The sequence below is a fragment of the Rhinoderma darwinii genome, chromosome 2 (assembly GCF_050947455.1).
Source record: "Rhinoderma darwinii isolate aRhiDar2 chromosome 2, aRhiDar2.hap1, whole genome shotgun sequence".
NCBI lineage: Eukaryota > Metazoa > Chordata > Amphibia > Anura > Rhinodermatidae > Rhinoderma > Rhinoderma darwinii.
The window spans coordinates 325,237,602-325,263,873 of record NC_134688.1 but is presented as its reverse complement, the minus strand read 5'-3'; the positions used below and the strand labels follow the sequence as shown (position 1 = coordinate 325,263,873).

The following is a 26,272-nucleotide window of genomic DNA, read 5'->3' as shown; positions in this document are numbered from 1 at the left end:
ATGGTTGACATATAATTTCTGATGCTGTTCTTTAGAATAAACTCTAATTTCACCATAAATATATTGCATCCTTGTACTGATCCTGCGCTAAAGACTTTGTCATACCCGAAAAATCTGCTGGTTGTTATTGGAAACAGTTAACAAGTTGCCTGAGCTCCAATAATGCAGTTGGGCAGTTAGCCGTTCTGCATCATACTACTGTAAAGTGCAAACCTGTGTACAGACACCGAGCCAAAAAGGAATGGCGGAAGATTTTAACTTTGATGCACGAAGAACTGTGAATGCAGTTCTGGACTATAATACAGGGTGTTCCCCAGGACGAGTAAAAGATAAATATATCAACGTATTTACAAAGTTACTCAACTCTTTATGTAGATTTTTTTCTATATGTACAATGGAAAATGGCTTTAAAATGGTGAATATATGTTTTATGCTACACTATCCAGTAGACATCAAACAGCTTCTCAAATACTCACTTCTCTTTCTGTAGCGGAGCACAAGTTCATTCTAGCCATGGGACTGTTAGGCGCACTATTTCCTGCTGAAGATGAAAGACGTGCAGGGCGGTGTGCAGGAGAAGAAGGAGCAGGAGGGGGTTTTGGAGACAGTCTCAGCGGATTTATTTGGGAGGCAAATTTGTTCCCATAAGTGTCAGACAAGAAGTCTCGAACCTTCTTGTCCCTAGACTGCTGCAAATGGTAAGAGGTTGGATTCTCCAAGTAGGTCTGCACCTGTAAAAGATGTATAAAAAAAAAACAAAAAAAAATAAAAAGAGCATCTTAAGAAAATTCTATACAAATGTATTAAGCCATGCAATATACAGCAGTATAAAGTATATATGGTGTATAATGTTGGAGACATTGGGGGCCATTTTAACTGTTGCTGGGAGGTATCTAGCACTATGTAAAAAACACAATTATCTGAGCACGTTTTTTTATTAAAATGTCACATGGCTCATGAGAATTGTGTCTAAGATTAACGACTATTCTGCCATCTGACCTGGAATCCATGTCCTCCACTTCGGTAAATAAAACTCTGCCTTATGACAGTTAGATGCTTTTTTTTCTTAGAGTGGAGCTGAAAACATGCAATACGGTACAGTTTGATACATGTGAATGAGGTTTTAAAAACCCCACTCACGTGTGGCAGATTTTTTTTGAAGGCATGCTGTGGGTCCTTTGAATAGGTGATAAATGTTGATCCTAGGATAACCCATTAAATATACAGCAAAAACTGTGGCTTAGACAAACGTTACCTTTAAGACTTCCACGGGAACTGGTGGTGGTGGCTGAAAAGAAGAAGGCGTATTGATGGCAGTTGAAGTAGTGGAAGGCATTATGTGATGCTGCATGAAATGCTGTTGATGTTGCAGTTGTATTCGTTCACGTTGCTCTTCCTGCTGAGCCTGCTCTTTCATCAACTGCATACGAAGTCCAATTCTAGATGCCATGTTGGAAGATCACTTCTCTTGATGTCCCCTACAAGAAATATTAGAGCTTATCAATCTTTGCAGTTACTATTAGTATAGTAAGGCAACAGACGTTTGACTAGTAACGTAACACAGCAGAAAAAAATAAAAAATAATCAACTCCGTATATAAGTAGCATGCTTTTTAATACGGAGAACTCCATGCAGAAAATTAGCCCCGTTGAATGACAATGGAGCTAATCCTTGAGGGAATCTGCGCCTCGCTAAAACACACTAACCGCAGAAATGCCTCTATCTAGACGCAATCTGGAATCAAGAGCCTTTGTTAGCTGAAAAGCTCTAATAAATAAATGGTTAAGTTATCCAACAAAGTTCAAAAGTTATGACTGTTTAAAAGAATGTATGCTGAAGCCAATCACAGGCTGTAGTGGCAGTCACATGGGATGAAACGTCATCCCAGGAGGCCGGCCTGGAAAAAATACACCACAGTTTGGTGCTGTTTTTGTCCCGAAATTTCCTGCGGCCACCGGGGCAGGTACGGAGTGTAACTTTACGCAGCGTATCCGCCCCGTGTGAACTTTAGGTCAATGAGAGCAAACACAACTATTTCCTTATCTCCTATTCATTCTAAGGGCTTTACATCTGCAAACTTTGTACAAATGTAATTCTGTATAAAGTCTATTCTTAGTATAACATTACATGACAGACCTGATGTTTACCACTAGATGTCACCAAATTGACAAATGAGACACAGAAACCAGAAATAAATCATAAGGCCTCATGCACACGACCGTAGTGTTTTTCTGGTCCGCAAATTCCAGGACCGTGTTCCGTAAATGTCCTCCGCAGTTCATCCGTATGTAATCCGCAGTTCATCCGTATGTAATCCGCAAAATGCGGATAAAAAAAAAAAAAGCCTAGGTAAAACAGGATGACGACAGAACTCATTCCCGGTCGTCGCCTAGCAACACTTCCGCAAATCCGCAAACTGCGGTTGACACACGGAGGTGTACCCGCATTTTCCACGGGCCCATTGACTTCTATGGGCATGTCCGCATCGAATTTGCGGGCCGTAATAAGACATGTCCTGAGTTTGTGCGGCACGGACTTGCGGACATGTGGGGACCCGTGAAAACACGGATAGTGTGTATGGGCCCATAGAAATGAATGGGTCCGCAATTCTCCCGTGGATTTTCGGGGGAATTGCAGACGCAAAAACACGTTCGTGTGCATGGGGCCTAACAAATTGGGTTTTTAGAAGTATAAAAGACTGTCTCCCTTTTTTTTCTAACTTTGCGGATTGTCTGTTTTTTCATGAAATGCAACATTTTTCTTAAAGAGATTCTCAAGTCATATTTAAATGGGAAGCCATTTTGCCCATAGGCAATTTCCAATAACAGAGTCATATTTTACGCATATGAGACAATGTAGGCAGGATTACTTTAATACTGATCGCTATTCCAGCCTCCATAGTCTTATACAAGGGAAACATTGTTGTGCAATGGCATCTATAAGAAATAAACGTTATGGTAATGACTGCATCTTGGCCAATTAAGCAAACCCTGCTCTGATCCTCCGAATTAGGTACTGTTCACATTTGCAAATTCCATCAGATTTGACGAGAGGAGTAGCGTTGCACAGTGCCGGCGTTTTGGAGGGGCAAACTGGGCAATTGCCCTGGGCCCCCATTCTCTTAGGGCCCCCTGCCCACTTTAGCAGCTGCTGCAGGGCCCGCGGCATGACGGAGCCTGTGCGGTCCGGGACGTAACATTTATGTTATGCCTGCTGGAGTCGCTAGCCCCGCTGCTAGCGACAGCCACATTCACTTGTATCGGTGTCCTCATTAGTGATGGGTAGTTCATGAACGATCAGTTCACAATAAACTGATCTTCAAGATGAACTTACTCATTTAGTTCACATCTCTGGCAAAGATTAGTTCATCAGGAACTAAAGCAAACGGTAGGAGTTAGACAGCGAGAGAATCAGCACAGCATCTCCTCAGTCCTCACTGTCACATCATCACTGGCTTTTTAGTACCTAAGGGCTTGTCCACACGTAACGGAATTGCTGCATATATTCTGTCCGGAATTGCGGACAGAAAATACACAGCAGAATACAGTAGCAGCAAAGTGGGTGAGATTTATCTCATCCACACGCTGCGGAAAATTTCCAACCAGAAAGTCACCTGCGGTGCCTATTTTTCGTACCGCAGCATGACAATTCCTGGTGCAGAAAGTGGACTGAATTTTTCAGAGGAGGGGGGCTGTGTGGCACTATATAAAAGGGGAGGGCTGTGTGTGGCGCTATCTACAGGGGGCTGTGTGTGGCGCTACGTACAGGGGGCACAGAGGGGCACGGTTACTGATGGGGCACTTTATTCTGTTGAGCACTAAGGGATCAATATTACCATCTGGGGCACTGTGGAATACGAGTTTGTTTAGAGGATGCGGTATAGGTAGGGAGGGTGCTGGAAAAGCGAGAAACCAACATGTCCGTGTGTCAAATTCTGCAGAAACGACTTGTGGCTGGAATAAGTTGTCAAAGTGGTCTGGGCCGGATGGAGACAAAAAGGGAAAGTGAGTGACTAATCAGAGAAAACATCACCTGTGAGTCACTGGATATAAATGTGCTGTAATCACTTATATCGTCTGCAGAGCTCCTGTGTATAACTGGAATCTACCACTATATGATCACTATATGGTGGTAATATTGGTCTTTGAATAGTGGTTTTTATTCAGTAACAGTATGGGATTATTATTCAGTCACTATGTTGTTATGGGGCGGCAGTATTATTCAGTAACAGTATGGGGGTATTATTCAGTCACTATGTGGTTATGGTGTGGAGGTATTATTCAGTAACAGTATGATGGTATTATTCAGTCACTATGTGGTTATGGTGTGTCGGTATTATTCAGTAATAGTATGAGGGTATTCAGTCACTATGTGGTTATGGTGTGGTAGTATTATTCAGTATGTATGGCGGTATTATTCAGTCACTATGATTATGGTGTAGCAGTATTATTCAGTAAAAGTATGGAGGTATTATTCAGTCACTACGTGGTTATAGTGTGGCGGTATTATTTGGACCTTATAATGTATTATTTTTTGGTAATATTGGTCTTATATTAGTGAGTTGTGTTTACTAACAGTATGCAGGTAATATTTAATCTGGTATAGTATGTGATTTAATAACTCTATATGTATATAGATAATTTTTTTGTGTGAGAGAGGGGACATATGTTTTGGGGCTCGCAACACTCCTGGATGCGCTAGAAATTAGCGATGCAGTTCCCTGCACACAGTTTTCTGAATTGACTACATTATTAATACAGTAATTCAGCATTTGAGGCCCCACTTTTAACTTTGCCCAGGACCACACATTGTCTAAAACCGGCCCTGGAGCTGCATGTTGTGCTATTCTTGCCATCAAAATGACAGACACCACGACGGAAAATACCAGCAGACCACTTGTAATTCAATGTAATTCAATTCAGTCCATCGGGTGCCAGATATGAATAGAGCAAAAAGAAGCTGAAATTAAGCGATTTATGTAAATTAGCATAACAGAAGCCTCTTTTAAGAATTGAATGGCCACCATGTAATGCTACATTCTTCCTGCATAAGAGGCCACTGCTGGAGAAATGTATGATTACATGGTTTCTACCAGCGATAGCAGCTTAATTCAAGGGGTTACAGAAGTTGCTCCAGTTTCTTTTTACAAAGGTATGGTCTTTGTGAGACAACCACTTTACTCTAGTAGTAGGGCTTGGCGATTATGCCCTAAATCACAATTGATTGAAAATGTAACCTCGATTACGATTATTGAATAATTATTTAAGCTACACCCCTTTTTGCATGCCACTATATTAATATTTATCCCCTGAGCCTGCTGTATACTACTCTATACAATATACCCCGATACTGCCCCCACACAGTATAATGCCCCCATAACTGCCCTCCCCACAGTATAATGCCCCCATAACTGCCCTCCCCACAGTATAATGCCCCCCATAACTGCCCTAACACAGTATAATGCCCCCATAACTACCTCCAATAGTGCCTGATAAAAAGAATAATATGCATACTCACCTAACCCCGTTCCAATGACGAGTGGAGGAAATCCCTCTGCTCCTCTGGTCTGTGCAGCTCTGCACAATGACGTCACTGCCTCGCGTTTAGCGATACATAGTGAATGATAGAGCAGGTACCTTACGGTCCCCTGTTCTACCATTGGTTTCAACTGTATCTGCGTCCTGAAGACGCAGATACAGGCTAAACTGGGAGAAAATAATTGATGAAACTGAAATTCGCAAGATGACGTAGATTAAATGTGCTGAATTTGCATACGGCATCCGGAGAAATCAAAACACTTTTTTATGGTTCACGATGGTCTGACGTGGGCAATATAGGTATGTTTGAAAAATATTTGTATATTTGAAAAATTTGTATATTACTAGCGGTTTGGGAGACAAAAATGTGATGACACTTTAAGAAAGTGAATAGTCCACGAAGTTATTAAAAAAAAATAATAATAGTCCTTTCCAAACAAAACGTAGAATGGCTTCTCTAAATTCACATCAGTATACAAAGAATGTAATACAGAATAAAAAGAAAAAGAATCGGCAGCTGGTTAACCCCTTCCCGCCTCAGCCATTTTTAGGATTTTCACTTTAGCTTTTTCCTCCCGATCTTCCAAAAGCCATAACTTTTTATTTTTCAGTCGATGCAGCCGTATGAGGGCTTATTTTTTGTAGAATGAGTTTTTAATTTTCATGGCACCATTTATAGTACCATACAATGCAGCGGGAAGTTGGACACAAATTTATTTGTGGGGTGGAATGGGAAAAAAAAACAAACACTGATTCCTCCATTTTTTTTTATATATTTTTTTTAGGGGGGGGGGGGGGTTGTTTACTACTTTTACAAAGAAAAAGCTGATTGTTAAAACTAAAAAAACATTTTAGAACGATTGAGTTGTATGAGGACTTATTTTTTGCGGGGCGAGCTGTAGTTTCTATTAATACCATTTTGGGGTACATAAGACTATGATCACTGAATGCATTTGTTTGTTCACTGTGCGGGTTAAATAATGTTGTAATGTAATAATCCTGACTTTTACGGAGAGAGCGATACTAGTTATGTTATTTTTTTCACATTGCACAAAATGGGAAAAGTTTTATATATATATATATATATATATATATATATATACATATACACACACAGTGAAGGAAATAAGTATTTGATCCCTTGCTGATTTTGTAAGTTTGCACACTGTCAAAGACATGAACAGTCTAAAATTTTTAGGGTAGGTTAATTTTACCAGTGAGAGATAGATTTTATATATATATATATATATATATAAAAAAAAAAAATGAAAATCACATTGTCAAAATTATATATATTTATTTGCATTGTGCACAGAGAAATAAGTATTTGATCCCTTTGGCAAACAAGACTTAATACTTGGTGGCAAAACCCTTGTTGGCAAGCACAGCAGTCAGACGTTTTTTGTAGTTGATGATGAGGTTTGCACACATGTTAGATGGAATTTTGGCCCACTCCTCTTTGCAGATCATCTGAAAATCATTAAGATTTCGAGGCTGTCGCTTGGCAACTCGGATCCTCAGCTCTCTCCATAAGTTTTCGATGGGATTAAGGTCTGGAGACTGGCTAGGCCACTCCATGACCTTAATGTGCTTCTTTTTGAGCCACTCCTTTGTTGCCTTGGCTGTATGTTTCGGGTCATTGTTGTGCTGGAAGACCCAGTCCTGTGCCTTTAGCAGAGAAACACCCCCAAAACATAATGTTTCCACCTCCATGCTTGACAGTGGGGACGGTGTTCTTTGGGTCATAGGCAGCATTTCTCTTCCTCCAAACATGGCGAGTTGAGTTAATGCCAAAGAGCTCAATTTTAGTCTCATCTGACCACAGCACCTTCTCCCAATCACTCTCAGAATCATCCAGATGTTCATTTGCAAACTTCAGACGGGCCTGTACATGTGCCTTCTTGAGCAGGGGGACCTTGCGGGCACTGCAGGATTTTAATCCATTACGGCGTAATGTGTTACCAATGGTTTTCTTGGTGACTGTGGTCCCAGCTGCCTTGAGATCATTAACAAGTTCCCCCTGTGTAGTTTTCGGCTGAGCTCTCACCTTCCTCAGGATCAAGGATACCCCACGAGGTGAGATTTTGCATGGAGCCCCAGATCGATGTCGATTGACAGTCATTTTGTATGTCTTCCATTTTCTTACTATTGCACCAACAGTTGTCTCCTTCTCACCCAGCGTCTTACTTATGGTTTTGTAGCCCATTCCAGCCTTGTGCAGGTCTATGATCTTGTCCCTGACATCCTTAGAAAGCTCTTTGGTCTTGCCCATGTTGTAGAGGTTAGAGTCAGACTGATTAATGGAGTCTGTGGACAGGAGTCTTTTATACAGGTGACCATTTAAGACAGCTGTCTTTAATGCAGGCACCAAGTTGATTTGGAGCGTGTAACTGGTCTGGAGGAGGCTGAACTCTTAATGGTTGGTAGGGGATTAAATACTTATTTCTCTGTGCACAATGCAAATAAATATATATAAATTTTGACAATGTGATTTTCTGTTTTTTTTTTTTTAGATAATCTATCTCTCACTGGTAAAATTAACCTAGCCTAAAAATTCTAGACTGTTCATGTCTTTGACAGTGGGCAAACTTACAAAATCAGCAAGGGATCAAATACTTATTTCCTTCACTGATATATACACACACACACACACACACACACACACACACACACACACACACACACACACACACATATACTTTATTTAACAGTATTCAACTTTTTTACTAGTACCCCCCAGGGTATTGCAGTATATCGTTATACTGACCGTCTCCTATGAAGCCCTGCCAGAGGAATACAAAGATGGCAGACCTGGGGGATTTCATTAGGCCAACGCAATGGTACAGGGGGGGGGGGCGCCCCCCTGTTTCTAACGGCTTAGATGTCGCACTCGCTTTTGACAACGGCATCTAAGGGGTTAAACGAGCGGGAACCCGCTTGTTGCACAGTCGACATGCTCGTTCTATGGTGCGGGTCCAGTCTGTGTGCCGCTCAATACTTTTCCACCGCCACATAAAATTATATATATATATATATATATATATATATATATATATATATATATATATATAGTCAAACAAAAAGCAACGTTTCAATCCAACAATAGGATCTTTATCAAGATCCTATTGTTGGATTGAAATGTCACTTTTTGTGTGACTGAATAAACCACCATTTTCTTCATACTGGAGTGCTGCAAATTTTCTCTTTCTATACGTGATATTTCGTCCCTGGATCAGGACGCTTTGCTGGGCACCCGTGCAACAATCTTTTTGTGAGTGCTGCGGTTTTCTACTTATATATATATATATATGCACACACACATACACACACACACACACACACATACATACCCGACGTTTCAGCCCTACTCCATGGGGCCTTTCTCAAGCATAACAGTCAGAGGGAGTTTTATGAATTAATCAACAAAATAGATGTAGATATTAAATTAACGTTGGTACAGTCAACTACATCCTTGCAATTTTTGGACACGACAATCATTAAATTTGGTACAAAATTAACAACAGATATTTATATCAAATCCACAGATAAAAACAACTTGTTGAAATTTGAGAGAAACCATCCCAGACTATTAGTAAGGGCGCTCCCCTACAGCCAACTATTGAGGGTGAGGCGTATTGTGGAGAATGAAGAGCTAAATGAGACCAGACTGGATGAGATGAGTGAGTAATTTGTTGCTAGGGGTTATCCAAGAAATCTAGTTTGCCAGCATAGGGATAGAGTGATGGGACTAGACAGAGAACCTCTTCTAGAGGAGAATATGACATTAAGAAAAAAGATACAAGTAGGCGAATTCCATTCATATCCACTTATGCGGAATCAAGTATTGGTATCGCTAGGATAATCCGTAAACATTGGCCAATATTGAAAAGCAATTTAAAGTAAAACATAGTTTAATGTAATACCGTATATCCGGTTACCTTTTAATCCATTCAGTGCCATTTTAAAAAAGGTTTTGGGTAAAAATGAACACTGTTTAAGGGCCTGTTCAAGTCAGCGTTCGCTTTCCGTTGATGGGTTCTGTCAGAGCTTTACGTCGGAGGAACCCTTCAACGGAAAGGTAAACGGAAACCATAGCTTCCGTTGGCATTAACATTGATTTCAATGGTAATATTTCCGTTGCTAATGTTTTCCGTTTGTCTCCGTTTTGTAAGGTTTCATTTTTTTTAATGGAATCAGTCGACTGGGCTATTATTCCGTCAAAAAAACAGAAAACATACGTGCCAATATATCATCGGTGCGGGTCCGTTAAGCCACTCGGCTGCCTCCGTCCACTGGATGTTATGGCGCATTATGCTATGTACGGAGCCGGAAGAAGTTGGCTCTGTACATAGCATAGCCGGTGGATAGGTCATCAGTTGTCCAGTAGTGGACAACCCCTTTAACCCCTTCGCGCTCAGCGACGTACTATTCCGTCGCGCTAACCAATACGTTCGCGCTCAGCGACGGAATAGTACGTCGCGGGAGTATCAGCCATTTTGGCCGTCCTCCCGACACATACAGGAGCTGTGTCAGCTGCTGTCTCGTACAGCAGCTGCCGCAGCTCCTACAGCGGTGACCGATCGCTGTGTCCCCGCTGATTAACCCCTTAATAGCTGCGTTCAATACCGAACGCGTCTTTTTAGGGGTTAAGCTACAATCGCCGGCCTGCTACACGATAGCGGCCGGCGATGGTGACTATGGCAACCGGACACCAAACAATGGCGTCCGGCTATGCCATCGATGGTAGCCTAGTGGGTCCTGACGAAGTCAGGACCCACTGTGCTTGCTGTCAGTGAGTAGCTGACAGTTCTAATACACTACACTACGCATGTAGTGCAGTGTATTAGAATAGCGATCAGGGCCTCCTGCCATCAAGTGCCCAAGTGGGACAAAGTAATAAAGTAAAAAAAAACAAAAAAAAAAAAAAAAAAGATGTGTCAAAATAAGAAAATAAACGTTTTAAAAGTAATAAAAGTAAAAATCCCCCTTTTTCCCTTATCAGTCCTTTATTATTAATAAGAATATATAAACAAACAAATAAACTATACATAATTGGTATCGCCGCTTCCGTAACGGCCTGAACTACAAAATTATTTTGTTATTTATCCTGCCCGGTGAACGCCATAAAAGAAAATAATAATAAACCGTACCACAATCATAATTGTTTGGTCACTTCACCTCCCAAAAAATTGAATAAAAAGAGATCAAAAAGTCGCATGTACCGAAAAATGGTACTGATCGAAACTACAGTTCGTTACGCAAAAAAGAAGTCCTGGCACGGCTTTATTGATTGAAAAATAAAAAAGTTCTGGCTCTTAGAATAAGGTAACACAAAAAGTGAATCATTTTTTCCAAAAAGTATTTTATCGTGCAAACGCCATAAGACAAAAAAAAGCTATAAACATCTGGTATCGCCGTAATCGTATCGCCCCGCAGAATAAAGTGAATATGTCATTTATAGCGCACGGTGAACGCTGTAAAAAAAAATAGAATGAAAAAACAATAGTACAATTGCGGTTTTTTAGTCACCGCGCCACTTAAAAATAGAATAAAAACGGATCAAAAAGTCGCATGCACCCCATGAAAACTACAATGAATTCCTCAAGGGGAGGGGTCTAGTTTCCAAAATGGGGTCACTTTTGGGGGGTTTCCACTGTTTTGGCACCACAAGACCTCTTCAAACCGGACATGGTGCATAATAAAAAGGAGGCCTCAAAATCCACTAGGTGCTCCTTTGCTTCAAGGGCCGGTGCTTCAGTCCATTACCGCACTAGGGCCACATGTGGGATATTTCTCAAAACTGCAGAGTCTGGGCAATAAATATTGAGTTGCGTTTCTCTGGTAAAACCTTTTGTGTTATAAAAAAAAAATGGTATAAAAAGGTAAATTTCACCTCTACTTTGCTCTAAATTCCCGTGAAACACCTAAAGGGTTCATAAACATTCTAAATGCTGTTGTGAATACTTTGAGGGTTCTAGTTTCTAAAATGGGGTGTTTCATAGGGGTTTCTAATATATGGGCCCCTCAAAGCAACTTCAGAACTGAACTGGAACCTAAAAAAAATAAAAAAATTAGGCAATACTTCGCTTCTTACATTATACTGATAATGAGCCGTGCCCACCCCGAGATGACCCCAGTTTTGACCGTTTGTATAAACGGAGACCCCTATTAGACCGTTATAGTGCCCGGTTTTCCCAAACATTCACCCCGAGACGTGTATTTCTATTGATGAGTCCTTGGTACATTTTAAAGGGAGGCTTCAATTCCGCGAGTACCTGCCGGGTAAAAGGGCAAAGTATGGCGTGAAGATGTGCAAGCTGTGCGAGAGTGCATCAGGGTATACCTACAAATTTAGGATGTATGAAGGGAAGGACACCAGTATTCAGCTCCCAGAATGCAACCCCCCCCCCTCTTACTGGGAGTTAATGCAAAAATTGTGTGGGATTTGGTGCACCCACTGCTGGACCAGGGTTACCACCTCTACCTGGATAATTTTTATACCAGCGTCCCACTCTTCAACTGCCTCGCTTCCAGTCCTGCGGCATGCGGCACTGCTAGAAGAAATCTGAGAGGCCTCCCAAAGACTCTGCAGGGCAAACACTCAGAAGGGGTGAGAGCAGGGCACAATCCATCAGCAACATATTGTGTGTCACGTACAAGACAAGAGAGATATCCTTGTATTGACAACAATACATGGCCACACCAGTACCCATGTACCTGTACGAGGTACCAGTACAGAGACCCCCAAACCAGACTGCATCCTGGACTACAATAGGTACATGGGAGGGGTAAACTTGTCAGATCAAGCCCTACAGCGCCATGTGGTGTGGTATAAGAAGTTGGCCGGGCACATCATACAGATGGCATTGTACAATGTGTACGTGCTACGTCGATGTACAGGCCAGAGGGGAACTTTCCTGAAATTTCAAGAGGTGGTTATCAAGAAACTAATTTTTAGGGACCAGGAAGGGGGGCACCCAGTACTTCTGGAAGCGAGGCCACACGCATCGCACCAGGGCAACACTATCCAGGAGAAGTTCCCCAAACTGGCAAGAAGGGAAAAAGTCAAAAGAGCTGCAAAGTCTGTTATAAGAGGGGGATAAGGGAGGACACAATATATCAATGTGACACGTTTCCTGAAAATCTAAGGCTCTGTATGAAAGAGTGTTTTTTAAAATTTATCATACATCCCTTGATTTTTAATCTACGCCAGTTTTACTTACCCTGATGCACTCCACACAGCTTATCCCCCCTCGTCTTTCCCCTCTGGGCCCTGCTGTGTGCCCAGGCAGCTGTTAACAGCCACATGGAGGGTATTGCGTACCCGTGAGAACCCACATTACAGTTTATGGGATGTATGTCTCCGGTCAAAATGCTCTCTACACCTCTAGATGAATGCCTTAAGGGGTGTAGTTTTAAAACTAGGTCACTTCTCGGGGGTTTCCACTGTACTGGTACCTCAGGGGCTTCTGCATACATGACTTCGCACCAGAAAATCCCCAGTAGGCCAAATGGTGGTCCTTTCCTTCTGAGCCCTCCCATGGGCCCAAACGGCAGTTTATCACCACAAATGGGGTATTGCTGCACTCAGGACAAATTGGGCAACAAAATTGAGTACTTTATTTCTTGTGAAAATAAGAAATTTTGAGCTAAAACTACATATTATTGGAAAAAATATATTTTTTTTTCATTCCCAGCCCAATTCAAATAAGTTTTGTGAAGAAACTATGGGGTCTAGACGGTCACATTACCCATAAATGAATTCCTTGAGGTGTGTAGTTTCCAAAATGGGGTCACTTCTGGTGGGTTTCCATTGCTTTGATACCTCTAGGGCTCTGCAAATGCGACATGGCACCCAAAAACCAATCCAGCAAAATCTGCACTACAAAGAACAGAAAGCGCTCCTTCCATTCTGAGGCCTCCCATGGGCCCAAACGGCAGTTTATCGCCACAAATTGGGTATTGCTGCATTCAGGATGAATTGGGCAACAAAATGAGGTATTTTGTTCCCTGTGAAAATAAGAAATTTTGATGAAAAATGACATTTTATTGGAAAAAATTAAATTTTTTAAATTTCACAGCCCACTTCAAATACGTGCCGTGTAAAAATTGTGCAGTCAAAATGATAACAAGCACCATAAATTAATTCCTTGAGGGGTGCAGTTTCTGAAATGGGGTCACTTTTGGGGGATTCCTCCTGTTTTCGCACCTCAACACGTTTTCAAACCTGGCAAGCTGCCTAAAATATATTCTAAAAAAAAAGAGGCCTCAAAATGCACTAGGTGCTTCTTTGCTTCTAGGGCTTGTGTTTTAGTCCACGAGCGCAGTAGAGCCACATGTGGGACATCTCTAAAAACTGCAGAATCTGGACAATACATATTTAGTAGTGTTTCTCTGGTAACATCTTCTGTGTTACAGAAAAAAATCTATGGGGTATTGTCAAGAGGAAGATGAGAGACACCAGACCCAACAATGCAGACGAGCTGAAGGCAGCTATCAAAGAAACCTGGGCTTCAATAAAAACACCTCAGCAGTGCCACAGGCTGATCGCCTCCATGCCACGCCGCATTGATGCAGTAATTCATGCAAAAGGAGCCCCGACTAAGTATTGAGTGCATATACTGTACATACTTTTCACTAGACCAACATTTCGGTATTAAAAATCAGTTTTGAAATTGGGCTTATATAATATTCTAATTTTCTGAGACACTAAATTTTGGGTTTTCATTAACTGTTAGGGTATGTTCACACGAGGGCGTCCGTTACGGCTGAAATTACGGGGATGTTTCAGCCTGAAAACATCCCCGTAATTTCAGCCGTACCGGCATGTGCAGGCGCTTGAACGCCGCGTCCATTACGGCCGTAATTAGCGCTGCTATTCATTGGAGTCAATGAATAACGGCTCCAATTACGGCCAAAGAAGTGACAGGTCACTTCTTTGACGCGGGCGTCTATTTACGCGCCGTCATTTGACAGCGGCGCGTAAATATACGCCTCGTGTGAACAGACAAACGTCTGCCCATTTCTTTCAATGGGCAGACGTTTGTCAGCGCTATTGAGGCGCTATTTTCGGATGTAATTCGGGGCAAAAACGCCCGAATTACGTCCGTAAATAGGCCGTGTGAACATACCCTTACCATAATCATCAACATTAAAATGAGTTTCACTTTTTTAATTGAATTAGGGAAATAAATTAACTTTTTGATGATGTTCTACGGTAATTCATTGCGACAGACTAGTATGTGCATAATTTTCCCACCAAAACAAGAAGTGTCAGCTGCCTAGCACAAGAGGGAACTAGGAAGCACTTTTGGACAAGAGTGGAACCTTTCTAGGACTATGGCAAGAAAGGGAGGAACGGTATCAGCAATGCTGCCTTAACCCCTTAAGGACGCAGCCTAGTTTTGGCCTTAAGGCTCAGAGCCCATTTTTCAAATCTGACATATTTCACTTTATGTGGTAATAACGTCGGAATGCTTAAACCTATCCAAGCGATTCTGAGAATGTTTTCTCGTGACACATTGTGCTTCGTGTTCGTGGTAAAATTTGGTCGATATATTTAGTTTTTATTGGTGAAAAATTGCACAATTTAGAGAAAATTTTGAAAAAATAGAATTTTTCTGAATTTAAATGTATCTGCTTGTAAAACAGATGGTTATACCACCCAAAATAGTTACTAGTTCACATTTCCCATATGTCTACTTTAGATTGGCATCGTTTTTTGAACATTCTTTTATTTTTCTTGGACGTTACAAGGCTTAGAACATAAACAGCAATTTCTCATATTTTTAAGAAAATTTCAAAAGCCTTTTTTTAAGGTACCTGTTCAGTTCTGAAGTGGCTTTGAGGGGCCTATGTATTAGAAACCCTGATAAAACACCCCATTTTAAAAACTAGACGCCTCAAAATATTCAAAACAGCATTTAGAAAGTTTTTTAACCCTTCAGGCATTTCACAGGAATTAAAGCAAAGTGGACGTGACATTTGCAAATTTCATTTTTCTAGATGAATCACAATATTATTCATTTTTTTTGCTGTAACACAGAAGGTTTTACCAGAGAAACACTACTAAATATGTATTGTCCAGATTCTGCAGTTTTTAGAAATGTCCCACATGTGGCTCTACTGCGCTCGTGGACTAAAACACAAGCCCTAGAAGCAAAGAAGCACCTAGTGCATTTTGAGTCCTCTTTTTTATTAGAATATATTTTAGGCAGCATGCCAGGTTTGAAGAGGTGTTGAGGTGCCAAAACAGTAGGAATCCCCCAATAGTGACCCCATTTTGGAAACTACACCCCTCAAGGAATTCATTTATGGTTGTTGTTACCATTTTAACCGCACAGTTTTTTCACAGCACCTATTTGAATTGGGCTGTGAAATAAAAAAAAGGTCATTTTTTCCAATAAGATGTTATTTTTTATCAAAATTTCTTATTTTTACAGGGAACAAAATACCTCATTTTGTTGCCCAATTTCTCCTGAGTGCAGCAATACCCCATTTGTGGCGATAAACTGCCGTTTGGGCCCATGGGAGGCCTCAGAAGGGAAGGAGTGCTGTGTGTTCTTTGGAGTGCAGATTTTGCTGGTTTGGTTTTCGGGTGCCATGTCGCATTTGCAGAGCCCCCGAGATATCAAAGCAATGGAAACCCACCAGAAGTGACCCCATTTTGGAAACTACACACCTCAAGGAATTCATTTATTGGTAATGTGACCATTTTGACCCCATAGTTTTTTCACAGAACTTATTTGAATTGGGCTGGGAATTAAAACAAAATTCATTTTTTCCAAGAATATGTAGATTTGGTTGAAAATATCTTATTTTCACAGGGAACAAAATACCCCATTCTGTTGCGCAATTTGTTCTGAGTGTCGCAATACCCCATTTGTGGTGATAAACTGCCGTTTGGGCCCATGGGAGGGCTCAGAAGGAAAGGACCACCATTTGGCCTACTGGGGATTTTCTGGTGCGAAGTTATGTATGCAGAAGCCCCTGAGGTACCAGTACAGTTGAAACCCGCAAGAAGTGACCCCGTTTTAAAAACTACACCCTTAAGGCATTAATCTAGAGGTGTAGTGAGCATTTTGACCGGAGACCTACACCCCATAAACTGTAATGTGGGTTCTCCTGGGTACGGCAATACCCTACATGTGGCTGTTATCAGCTGCCTGGGCACACAGCAGGGCCCAGAGGGGAAAGACGAGGGGGGATAAGCTGTGCTGAGTACATCAGGGTAAGTAAAATTGGGATAATTATAATTATTTTAAAACACTCTTTCATACAGAGCTCTGGTTTTTCGGGACACGTGTCACATTGATATATTGTGTCCTCCCTTATCCCCCTCTTATAGCAGACTTTGCACCTCTTTTGACTTTTTCCCTTCTTGCCAGTTTGGGGATCTTCTCCTGGAAAGTGTTGCCCTGGTACGATGTGTGTGGCCTCGCGTCCAGAAGTACTGGGTCCCCCCCCCTCTTCTTGGTCCCTAAAGATTAGGTTCTTGAAAATCACCTCTTGAAATTCCAGGAAAGTTCCCGTCTGGCCTGTACATCGACGTAGCACGTACACATTGTACAAAGCCATCGGTATGATGTGCCCGGCCAACTTCTTATACCACACCGCATGGCTCTGTGGGGCTTCAGGACTTGATCTGACAAGTCCACCCCTCCCATGTACCTATTGTAGTCCAGAATGCAGTCTGGTTTGGGGGTCTCTGTACTGGTACCTCGTACTGGTACATGGGTACTGGTGTGGCCATGTATTGTTGTCAATACAAGGACATCTCTCTTGTCCTTGACACACAATATGTTGCTGATGGATTGTGCCCTGCTCTTACCCCTTCTGAGTGTTTGCCCTGCAGAGTCTTAGGGAGGCCTCTCAGATTTCCTCTAGCAGTGCCGCATGCCGCAGGACTGGAAGCGAGGCAGTTGAAGAGTGGGACGCTGGTATAAAAATTATCCAGGTAGAGGTGGTGACCCTGGTCCAGCAGTGGGTGCACCAAATCCCACACAATTTTTGCATTAACTCCCAGTAAGTGGGGGGGGGGGGCATTCTGGGGGCTGAATACTGCCGTCCTTCCCTTCATATATCCTAAATCTGTAGGTATACCCTGATGCACTCTCGCACAGCTTATACATCTTCATGCCATACCTTGCCCTCTTACCCGGCAGGTACTCGCGGAATTGCACCCTCCCTTTAAAATGTACCAAGGACTCATCAATAGAAATACACTTCTCGGGGGTGTATGCTTGGGATAACCGAGCACTGAAACGGTCTAATAGGGGTCTCCATTTATACAAACGGTCAAAACTGACTGGGGTCATCTCGGGGTGGGCACGGCTCATTATCAGTATAATGTAAGAAGCGAAGTATTGCCTAATTTATTTATTTTTTTAGGTTACAGTTCAGTAGTTGCTTTGAGGGGCCATATATTAGAAACCCCTATCAAACACCCCATTTTAGAAACTAGACCCCTCAAAGTATTCACAACAGCATTTAGAAAGTTTATGAACCCTTTAGGTGTCTCACAGAAATTTAGAGCAAAGTAGAGGTGAAATTTACATTTTTTTTTTGTCAGAAAATCCTCTTTATACCATTTTTTTTATAACACAAAAGGTTTTATCAGAGAAACGCAACTTAATACTTATTACCCAGATTCTGCAGTTTTGAGAAATATCCCACATGTGGCCCTAGCGCAGTAATGGACTGAAGCACCGGCCTCCGAAGCAAAGGAGCACCTAGTGGATTTTGAGGCCTCTTTTTTATTAGGCACCATGTCCGGTTTGAAGACGTCTTGTGGTGCCAAAACAGTGGAAACCCCCCAAAAGTGACCCCATTTTGGAAACTAGACCCCTTGAGGAATTCATTGCAGTTTTCTTGGGGTGCATGCAGCTTTTTGATCAGTTTTTATTCTATTTTTAGGTGGCGCGGTGACTAAAAAACAGCAATTCTACTATTGTTTTTTTATTCTATTTTTTTTTACAGCGTTCACCGTGCGCTATAAATGACATATTCACTTTATTTTGCGGGGCGATACGATTACGGCGATACCAGATGTTTATAGTTTTTTTTATGCCGTTTGCACAATAAAATAAGTTTTGTAAAAAAAAAAAAATCACACTTTTTGTGTTACCATATTCTAAGAGCCAGAACTTTTTTATTTTTCCATCAATAAAGCCGTGCGAGGACTTATTTTTTGCGTAACGAACTGTAGTTTCGATCAGTACCATTTTTAGGTACATGCGACTTTTTGATCTCTTTTTATTCAATTTTTTGGGAGGTGAAGTGACCAAACAATTGTGATTGAGGTGCGGTTTATTATTATTTTCTTTTACGGCGTTCACCGTGCGGGATAAATAATGAAATAGTTTTGTAGTTCAGGCCGTTACGGACGCGGCGATACCAATTATGTATAGTTTGTTTGTTTATATATTTTTATTAATAATAAAAGGACTGATAAGGTAAAAAGGGGGATTTTTACTTTTAATACTTTTATTTTCTTATTTTTACACATCTTTTTTTTACTTTATTACTTTGTCCCACTAGGGGACTTGAGGGCAGGAGGCCCTGATCGCTATTCTAATATACTGCACTACATGCGTAGTGCAGTGTATTAGAACTGTCAGCTACTCACTGACAGCAAGCATAGTGGGTCCTGACTTTGTCAGGACCCACTAGGCTTCCGTCGATGGCATAGCCGTGCGCCATTGTTTGGTGTCCGGTTGCCTTAGTCACGATCGCCAGCCGCTATCGTGTAGCAGGCCGGTGATGGCAGCTTAACCCTTAAAAAAGCCGCGATCTCTATTGAACGCGGCTTTTAAGGGGTTAATCAGCGGGGACACAGCGATCGGTCCCCGCTGTAGGAGCTGTGACAGCTGCTGTACGAGACAGCAGCTGTCACAGCTCCTGTATGTGTCGGGAGGACGTCCGAAACGGCCGTTACTCCCGAGACGTACTATTAGGTCATGGAGCAAGAACGATACAGCTACCATGACCTAATAGTACGTCCAGAAGCGGGAAGGGGAAGCCACCCACCCACCAGAGAAGCCATAGTAATTGTTTGGTGCAGGCTGGTGCTATTGGGGTGAAATAGATAGAAAGTAGTCAAGTTGCTTGTGTAGTATTATAATTCTTGCACAGTGTTGGCTGGCTGTGGCAGAAAGGAGTTAAATTATATTGACGCAAAGTGGCCCTTAAATAGACGGTGCTCCTTTGAGTTAACTAAGGAATCTATCTTGAACTGTACCATTAAATTGTTTGCGAAACTGTTCTGTCTCTTGGCTTGGGTGCAAATATTGGTGCAGGAACCCCTTCGCTGCTGCCGCCGGAATGTAGTCAGGACCATGAAAGTTAGTAGCGTGTCAGCCAGAAAGACTAAACTGTTCTCCACAAAGTGACTGGTGCAACCCCAGTCCTTCAATGCAGTGGCTAATATTGTCAAAGGCTGCAGAGCCTTCAGTCACTTATATGTATCCCGACACTAGTGAGACTCCTGCGGCGGTTGAGATCCCCAACCTCATTACGAGCACATTCATCTGCTTAAAATTGAAAGAGAACGTTTATTATAGTTTTAACACTCCTATCATCTAAAGTTCCCATTACATGCTTGCTAGGCTCTTTCTGAAACTCTCAGACTTTGAATAAAAGATCCATGTACAAGCATAGACGCCTCTCGTTCGATTCCCATGGGGAAAACAGCCAGCGTGAATCAGCAAACAGGGGTCACAGACCCCACAATGCTCCCTATAAATGGTGGTCCCAGCCCTCATCTGGCATTTATGGCATATCTTGTGGATATTCCATAAAAATTTTGATGGGAATACCACTTTTACACATATTACCGTAATTATTTTGCTCATATACGATTTGTATTTCTAAAAACTAAATGATAGCGGTACATGCAATTGGGCAAACAGTTTCTGAAATATATATCTAGTGGAACTCTCATAGATTGGTGTTCTAATCTTATAAGTGAGAGACATCTCAATTGAATTCTCATTCAACTTCATAATGTTTTTCTGATGAGAATATAAAAGCATTTCCCCCTAAAGCAAAAAAAGATAAAACATTCTAAGGGTCCTTGACTTTTACTTCTGTATACTTTGTAGAAGTTTTTAATAGATATTTCAATTTCAGAGGTTATCATAGTCTAAGATTCTGGATTTCCAAAAGGGAACAACAACTAGTAGCCGCCATTACAGTGCCCATTGTTGTTTTCCAAAAAGCCACAATAGCATACAAATCTGCAGTGTCATCCATTACACACCAGACATCCCACCCTTACTACTCTGGTAGTTCAATCACTCTAGCATTATATTCATGAACGAGATCAGAATGAAGTCCCATAATCCATTGATGGACCTACTAAAATGTTTTAATAATAAAAAAGAACAAAAAAAAACAAAAAAACAAACACTGAATATCACCAATATCTTACATGGAATATGTATTATAACACAACCGAGCTTCCTAGTGAAAATATAACATTACTACTCTTTAGCATGACTGTAACAAGGACAGAACACAATGTGCCCCCACTGAGCAGAAAGCGCCGGTTACATTTTATCCAGAAGGTTCTGTCCCTGCTTTAAAGCAATAAAAAAAATAAAAACAATTCCCTTGCTCAATGAAGAAGAACATCTGCACCTGAGAGTGTTTATAAATACTAAATAGATCTGAGGCGACTATATTTACTCAAACTTTGCTGTGTCCGCACATAGTGAGGGAGATAATATGTTTAACTGGGACCAGTGCCCTCTCCTTTTGCGTTGGTGGCCATAATCTGTCACAATTCCACATGCCAGTCCCCCTCCGAGTGTAAGCAGATCTAATAAGGTTTAGGGACACTGGGTCCAACCCTACAGTGGTAAAGCGAATCATTGTGCATAATGGATCCCTTGTGTCTGCATTCACGACGGACCTTGCTTTTAGATATAGGTGAGAGTGCGCCTATATATTTTTGTATGTGTGCCATTGTCAGTCCCCCTGTGTAGGAGGGGGGCTTGAAGATTTGGGTGGAGAGTCAATTGCCAGGAATAGCTCTCTTCTGCTTCAGCTCAGCTTGTTTGTGTGTAACTTCTGCTTTCTGTCTGACTCAGTATGACACCAGGGCACCGACAGACACAGCGTCAGCTTATAAAATGTGCAAATTATTCAGACCACCACCAAAAGTTTCTTCAAGTTTTCTCACACATCTTTTACTCTATCACTTGAGTTTATAAAGCAACATCATCTGAATTAATAAACGTGTGTTGTCAAGTCTTTTATGTCCATGTCCCCTTGTCGCTGCGTGAGAAGACCTTTTATTTTTTAATGACTATTAGGTTTTTAAACATAGTCTTTGCACCTAACTATATATACCTGTTGAGGTTCAGGATCCCATGCAATATTCCAGGGCATGAGAAATTGAGGCCCACCGGGAGTAGTAAGAGGGTACAGTTGCCTGCTGCTGCCCACCACATGATCAGAATGATCAGGTCATTTTCATGACAATCTGACAATCTTTCTATATACCTTAGGGAATTTAAAAACATTTATACGCCAGTTTTCTGGTGCAGAAATGTCGCAAAAGTCGACTTCTGGGCCGCTTTCAAAGCTATTGCAACTTTAAAAAAGCGGACGGAGCATCGCAAAAGGGGGCGTGGTCATGTTTGGCCCCATAAATGTTCTATAATATTAAGCCAGAAACTGGCATAAATTGTTGCGGAAATCTCCTGGCTGGCGTAGATTTCAGTCAATGTTGCACAGATGCATGTGCCTCTTAATAAACTTGTTGCATCTTACTACAGCTTGTCATTTATTAACCCCTTAATGACCAGCCTATTTTAGACCTTAATGACCAAGCCATTTTTTACGTTTTTTCCATCGTCTCATTCAAAGAGCTATTACTTTTTTTATTTTTGCGTCTACATAGCTGTATAAGGTCTTGTTTTTTGCAGGACGAGTTGTAATTTTTAATAATACCATTTTGGGGTACATAGATTTTATTGATTAACAGTTATTAACTTTTTTGGGGGTGGGGGGGGAATAGAAGAAAAAAAATGCAATTTCACCACACTTTTTTGCGTACTAAATTTACGCCGTTTACGGTGTGGTATAAATAACACAATAACTTTATTCAGCGGGTTGTTGTGATTGCAACGATACCAAATTTATATAGATTTTGTGTGTTTTACTACTTTTACACAGTGAAAACACTTTTTTTTTAAATTATTTGTTTAAACGTTTTTCGCCGATGCAGTTGTAGGAGGGCTTTTTGCGGGACGACTTGTAGTTTTTATCGATACCGAATTTGGAGTAGATGCGACTTTTTGATCACATTTTTTTAGGCTGCAATTTTTGAATGTTTTTTTATTTTAGATTTTACGACGTTCACCGTGCGGTTTAACTTATGTAATAACTTTATAGTGGGGGTCGTTACGGACGCGGTGATACCAAATATGTGCAACTTTTTAACTTTAGCTTTTTTTTTTTTTTAATAATAAAGCAGTTTGTAAGGGGAAAAAGTGAGTTTTTCCTTTTATTTTTTTTTCACTTTTTATTAAACTTTTTTACTAGTCCCACTAGGGGACTTCACTATGCGATTATACGATTGCTTTTATAATACACTGCAATACTTCTGTATTGCAGTGTATTATGCCTGTCCATGTAAAACGGACAGGCATCTGCTAGGTCATGCCACAGGCATGGGGCGGTCACTAACGGGTTAAAGCCTCGTTCACATCTGCTTTTGAGGCTCCATTATGGGCCCCCATTACAAATCCAGGGCTATTGTTTCCGGTAAAATCTTTGACACCCCGACGGAACCCATTAAAGTAAACAGGTATCGTCGGCCGCCGTGGTGTCCGTCGTACAACGATACCGGCGCTTCTGGTGTTTTTTGTTGTTCTGGTCCTCCAATGGAGCAGTACAGCGTAAAACTACCAATAGGCAATATACCACACGGTGCATAAATTTACAAAGGTACAAAAACTTTATTAAGTAACTTAGCTGAGACAGCCCACAGTAAAAACACATACCCACTAGACAAGAATGAAATTACAACCCTAAGGCTGAATTCACACGAGCACATTACGTCCGTAATGGACGGAACGTATTTCGGCCGCTAATCCCGGACCGAACACACTGCAGGCAGCCGGGCTCCTAGCATCATAGTTATGTACGACGCTAGGAGTCCCTGCCTCTCCGTGGAACTACTGTCCCGTACTGTAATCATGTTTTCAGTATGGGACAGTTGTTCTTCAGCGAGGCAGGGACTCCTAGCATCGTACATAACTATGATGATAGGAGCCCGGCTCCCTGCACTGTGTTCGGTCCGGGACTTCCGGCCGAAATACGTTCCGTCCATTACGGACGTAACAAGGTCGTGTGAATCCAGCCAAAGAGGCGGAGGGACATCACATGCGTAAACACCTAAAATTACCAATATATATGAGTTACTGTCAATGGCAAATGAATATAAATACTGAGAGTGCAACAGAATAAACATCAGGCACACTGAGCATATGGGACAGGATAATAACCCTTAATACCGATAGTTAAATAACAGCACGAAAGCACATGAAGTAAACATGATCATCCATATCAGATACATAGGTGAATGAAAAGGGATACTGATCCATAAATATAGCACGTGTGGACGTGATGTCCTCGCATCTCACCCTCTGAATCGCGTTGCTTCTTTCAGGACTGGCGAGTTGGGAGGTGATGGGGGTGAATCTTTTATAGCGGGATTACCTTGGTAATTTCCACTGTTTATGTATGTGATGTCCCTCCGCCTCTTTGGGTTGTCATTTTATTATTGTCTTGTGTATATGTCTTTTTATTGTGGGATGTCTCAGCCAAGTTACTTAATAAAGTTTTTGTACCTTTGTAAATGTATGCCTGTGTGGTATATCGGCAGTACCTCCCTATTGGTACTTACATTTTATATCTTTCTGATATTGTAGATTTATTCGTAAACTCAGCCTAAGGCCTTATTCAGACGAACGTGTATAACGTGCGTGGAAATCACGCGTGACGCACGGACTTATGTAAGTCAATGGGGCCGTTCTGACAGGTTGTGATTTTCACGCAGCGTATGTCCGCTGCATAAAACTCACGACATGTCCTATACTTGCCCGTGTTTCGCGCAGCACGCACCCGGGTGCCACGCGTGATTCGCGTTACAGTAGTAAAAAAAAAATGAATGGAAACAGAAAAGCACCTCCTGCTTTTATGTTTGTAAACATACGAGTGCCATAATGATGCCGGCTGCGCGAAAATCACGCAACCACGCACCATATACAGATACCACACAGAACTTTTGCGCTCGCAAAACGCAGCGTTTTTTGTGCGCGCAAAATGGACACGTTCGTGTGAAAAAGGCCTTAGGATATGTTTACACTGAGGAATTTTGCAGGCGGAATCCGCCGCAAAATTCCACTTTCTATTCATTTCAATGGGAGTCGGACGCTCGGATTCCGCCCGAACCCACCACTGATGTCAATGGGAGGGAGGGATCTTTAGGAATAGTTTGCGGCGGGACATGCCATGCAAAATCCGCTGTGTGAACGAGCCCTAAGACTGGTGCAGTCTAAGGCTGGGTTCACACAACCTATTTTCAGGCGTAAACGAGGCGTTTTACGCCTCGAATTACGCCTGAAAACACGGCTCCAATACGTCGGCAAGCATCTGCCCATTCATTTCAATGGGTTTGCCGATGTACTGTTCCGACGACCTGTAATTTTTCGCGTCGCTGTCAAAAGACGGCGCGTAAAATGACAGCGTCGCCAAAGAAGTGCAGGACACTTCTTGGGACGTAATTTGAGCCGTTTTTCATTGACTTCAATGAAGAACAGCCGTAATTGTCGTTATCGTGTGCACATGCTGGGGGTCATTGAGAACTGGGGACAGAAAGTCCCCTGAAGTGGCCAGCGCTACATTCATTTCTAGGGACTTAGGGGAATGCTGTCTTCGGCAGCTCCATAAAAATGAATGAAGCAATGGTCGAGCAAGTGCACTAGCACTCCATTCTCATGGAGCACTTCGGAGGAATTTCGGTCCCCCGATCTCATCGCTGGAGGTCCCAGTGGTCAGACCCCCAGCGATCACACATGTATCCCCTATTCTGTGGATAGGGGATACATGTGGTTCTGGGAAAACCCCTTTAAAGGGGTTTTGCAATCCCTAAAAATTGATGGCCTATTCTCAGGATAGACCATCAATAGCTGATGGGTTCGGGGTCTGACTCCCCGGACCCGCGCCGGTCAGCTGTTTTGAAGGGGGTACAGTGCTCGTATGAGCGCTGCTTCCCCTTAGTTTTTTCTTGCTCACTGTGAATCTCCGACACAGATGCAGTGGCGATTCACAGGTATTGCAGCCTGTTCTCCCAATTAACTTCAATGTTAGAAGGCTGCAATACTGTGAATCGCCGCTACATCTGTGTCAGAGATTCACAATGAGCAAGAAAAAACTAAGGGGAAGCACCCCTTCAAAAATGCCGCTCGGCGGGGGTCCCGGGAGTCGGACCCCGACCCACCATCTTTTGATGGCCTATCCGGACTTTCTATTGAGCCCGTCCTCCGATACATTCATTTCCGAAAAAGCCAAACAGAAACGAAGTGGCTGAGAGCTCACACGAGCGCTTCAGCTGCTTCGTTTCAGCGATTGGTGGGGTCTCAGTGCTCAGACCCCCACCAATCAAAACTTCTGACATGGCACTATGACATGTCAGAAGTTTGTTAAACGTTTAGCTACACTAT

General features: G+C 42.0%; 1 protein-coding gene across 2 annotated transcripts in view; it reads right to left on the bottom strand.

The window, feature by feature from the left end:
* The window catches only part of TFEB (transcription factor EB), a 60,619-nt gene that overhangs the window by 19,257 nt on the left and 15,090 nt on the right, over window positions 1–26,272 (bottom strand). For both annotated transcript variants that reach the window (XM_075853623.1, XM_075853624.1), the window contains exons 2-3: window positions 1,256–1,478; window positions 477–731 (exon numbers count right to left, since the gene is read on the bottom strand). In XM_075853623.1, coding sequence (XP_075709738.1) covers window positions 477–731; window positions 1,256–1,450 — 450 coding nt within the window. In that variant the 5' untranslated portion in view covers window positions 1,451–1,478. The remainder of the gene's footprint in view (window positions 1–476; window positions 732–1,255; window positions 1,479–26,272) is intronic.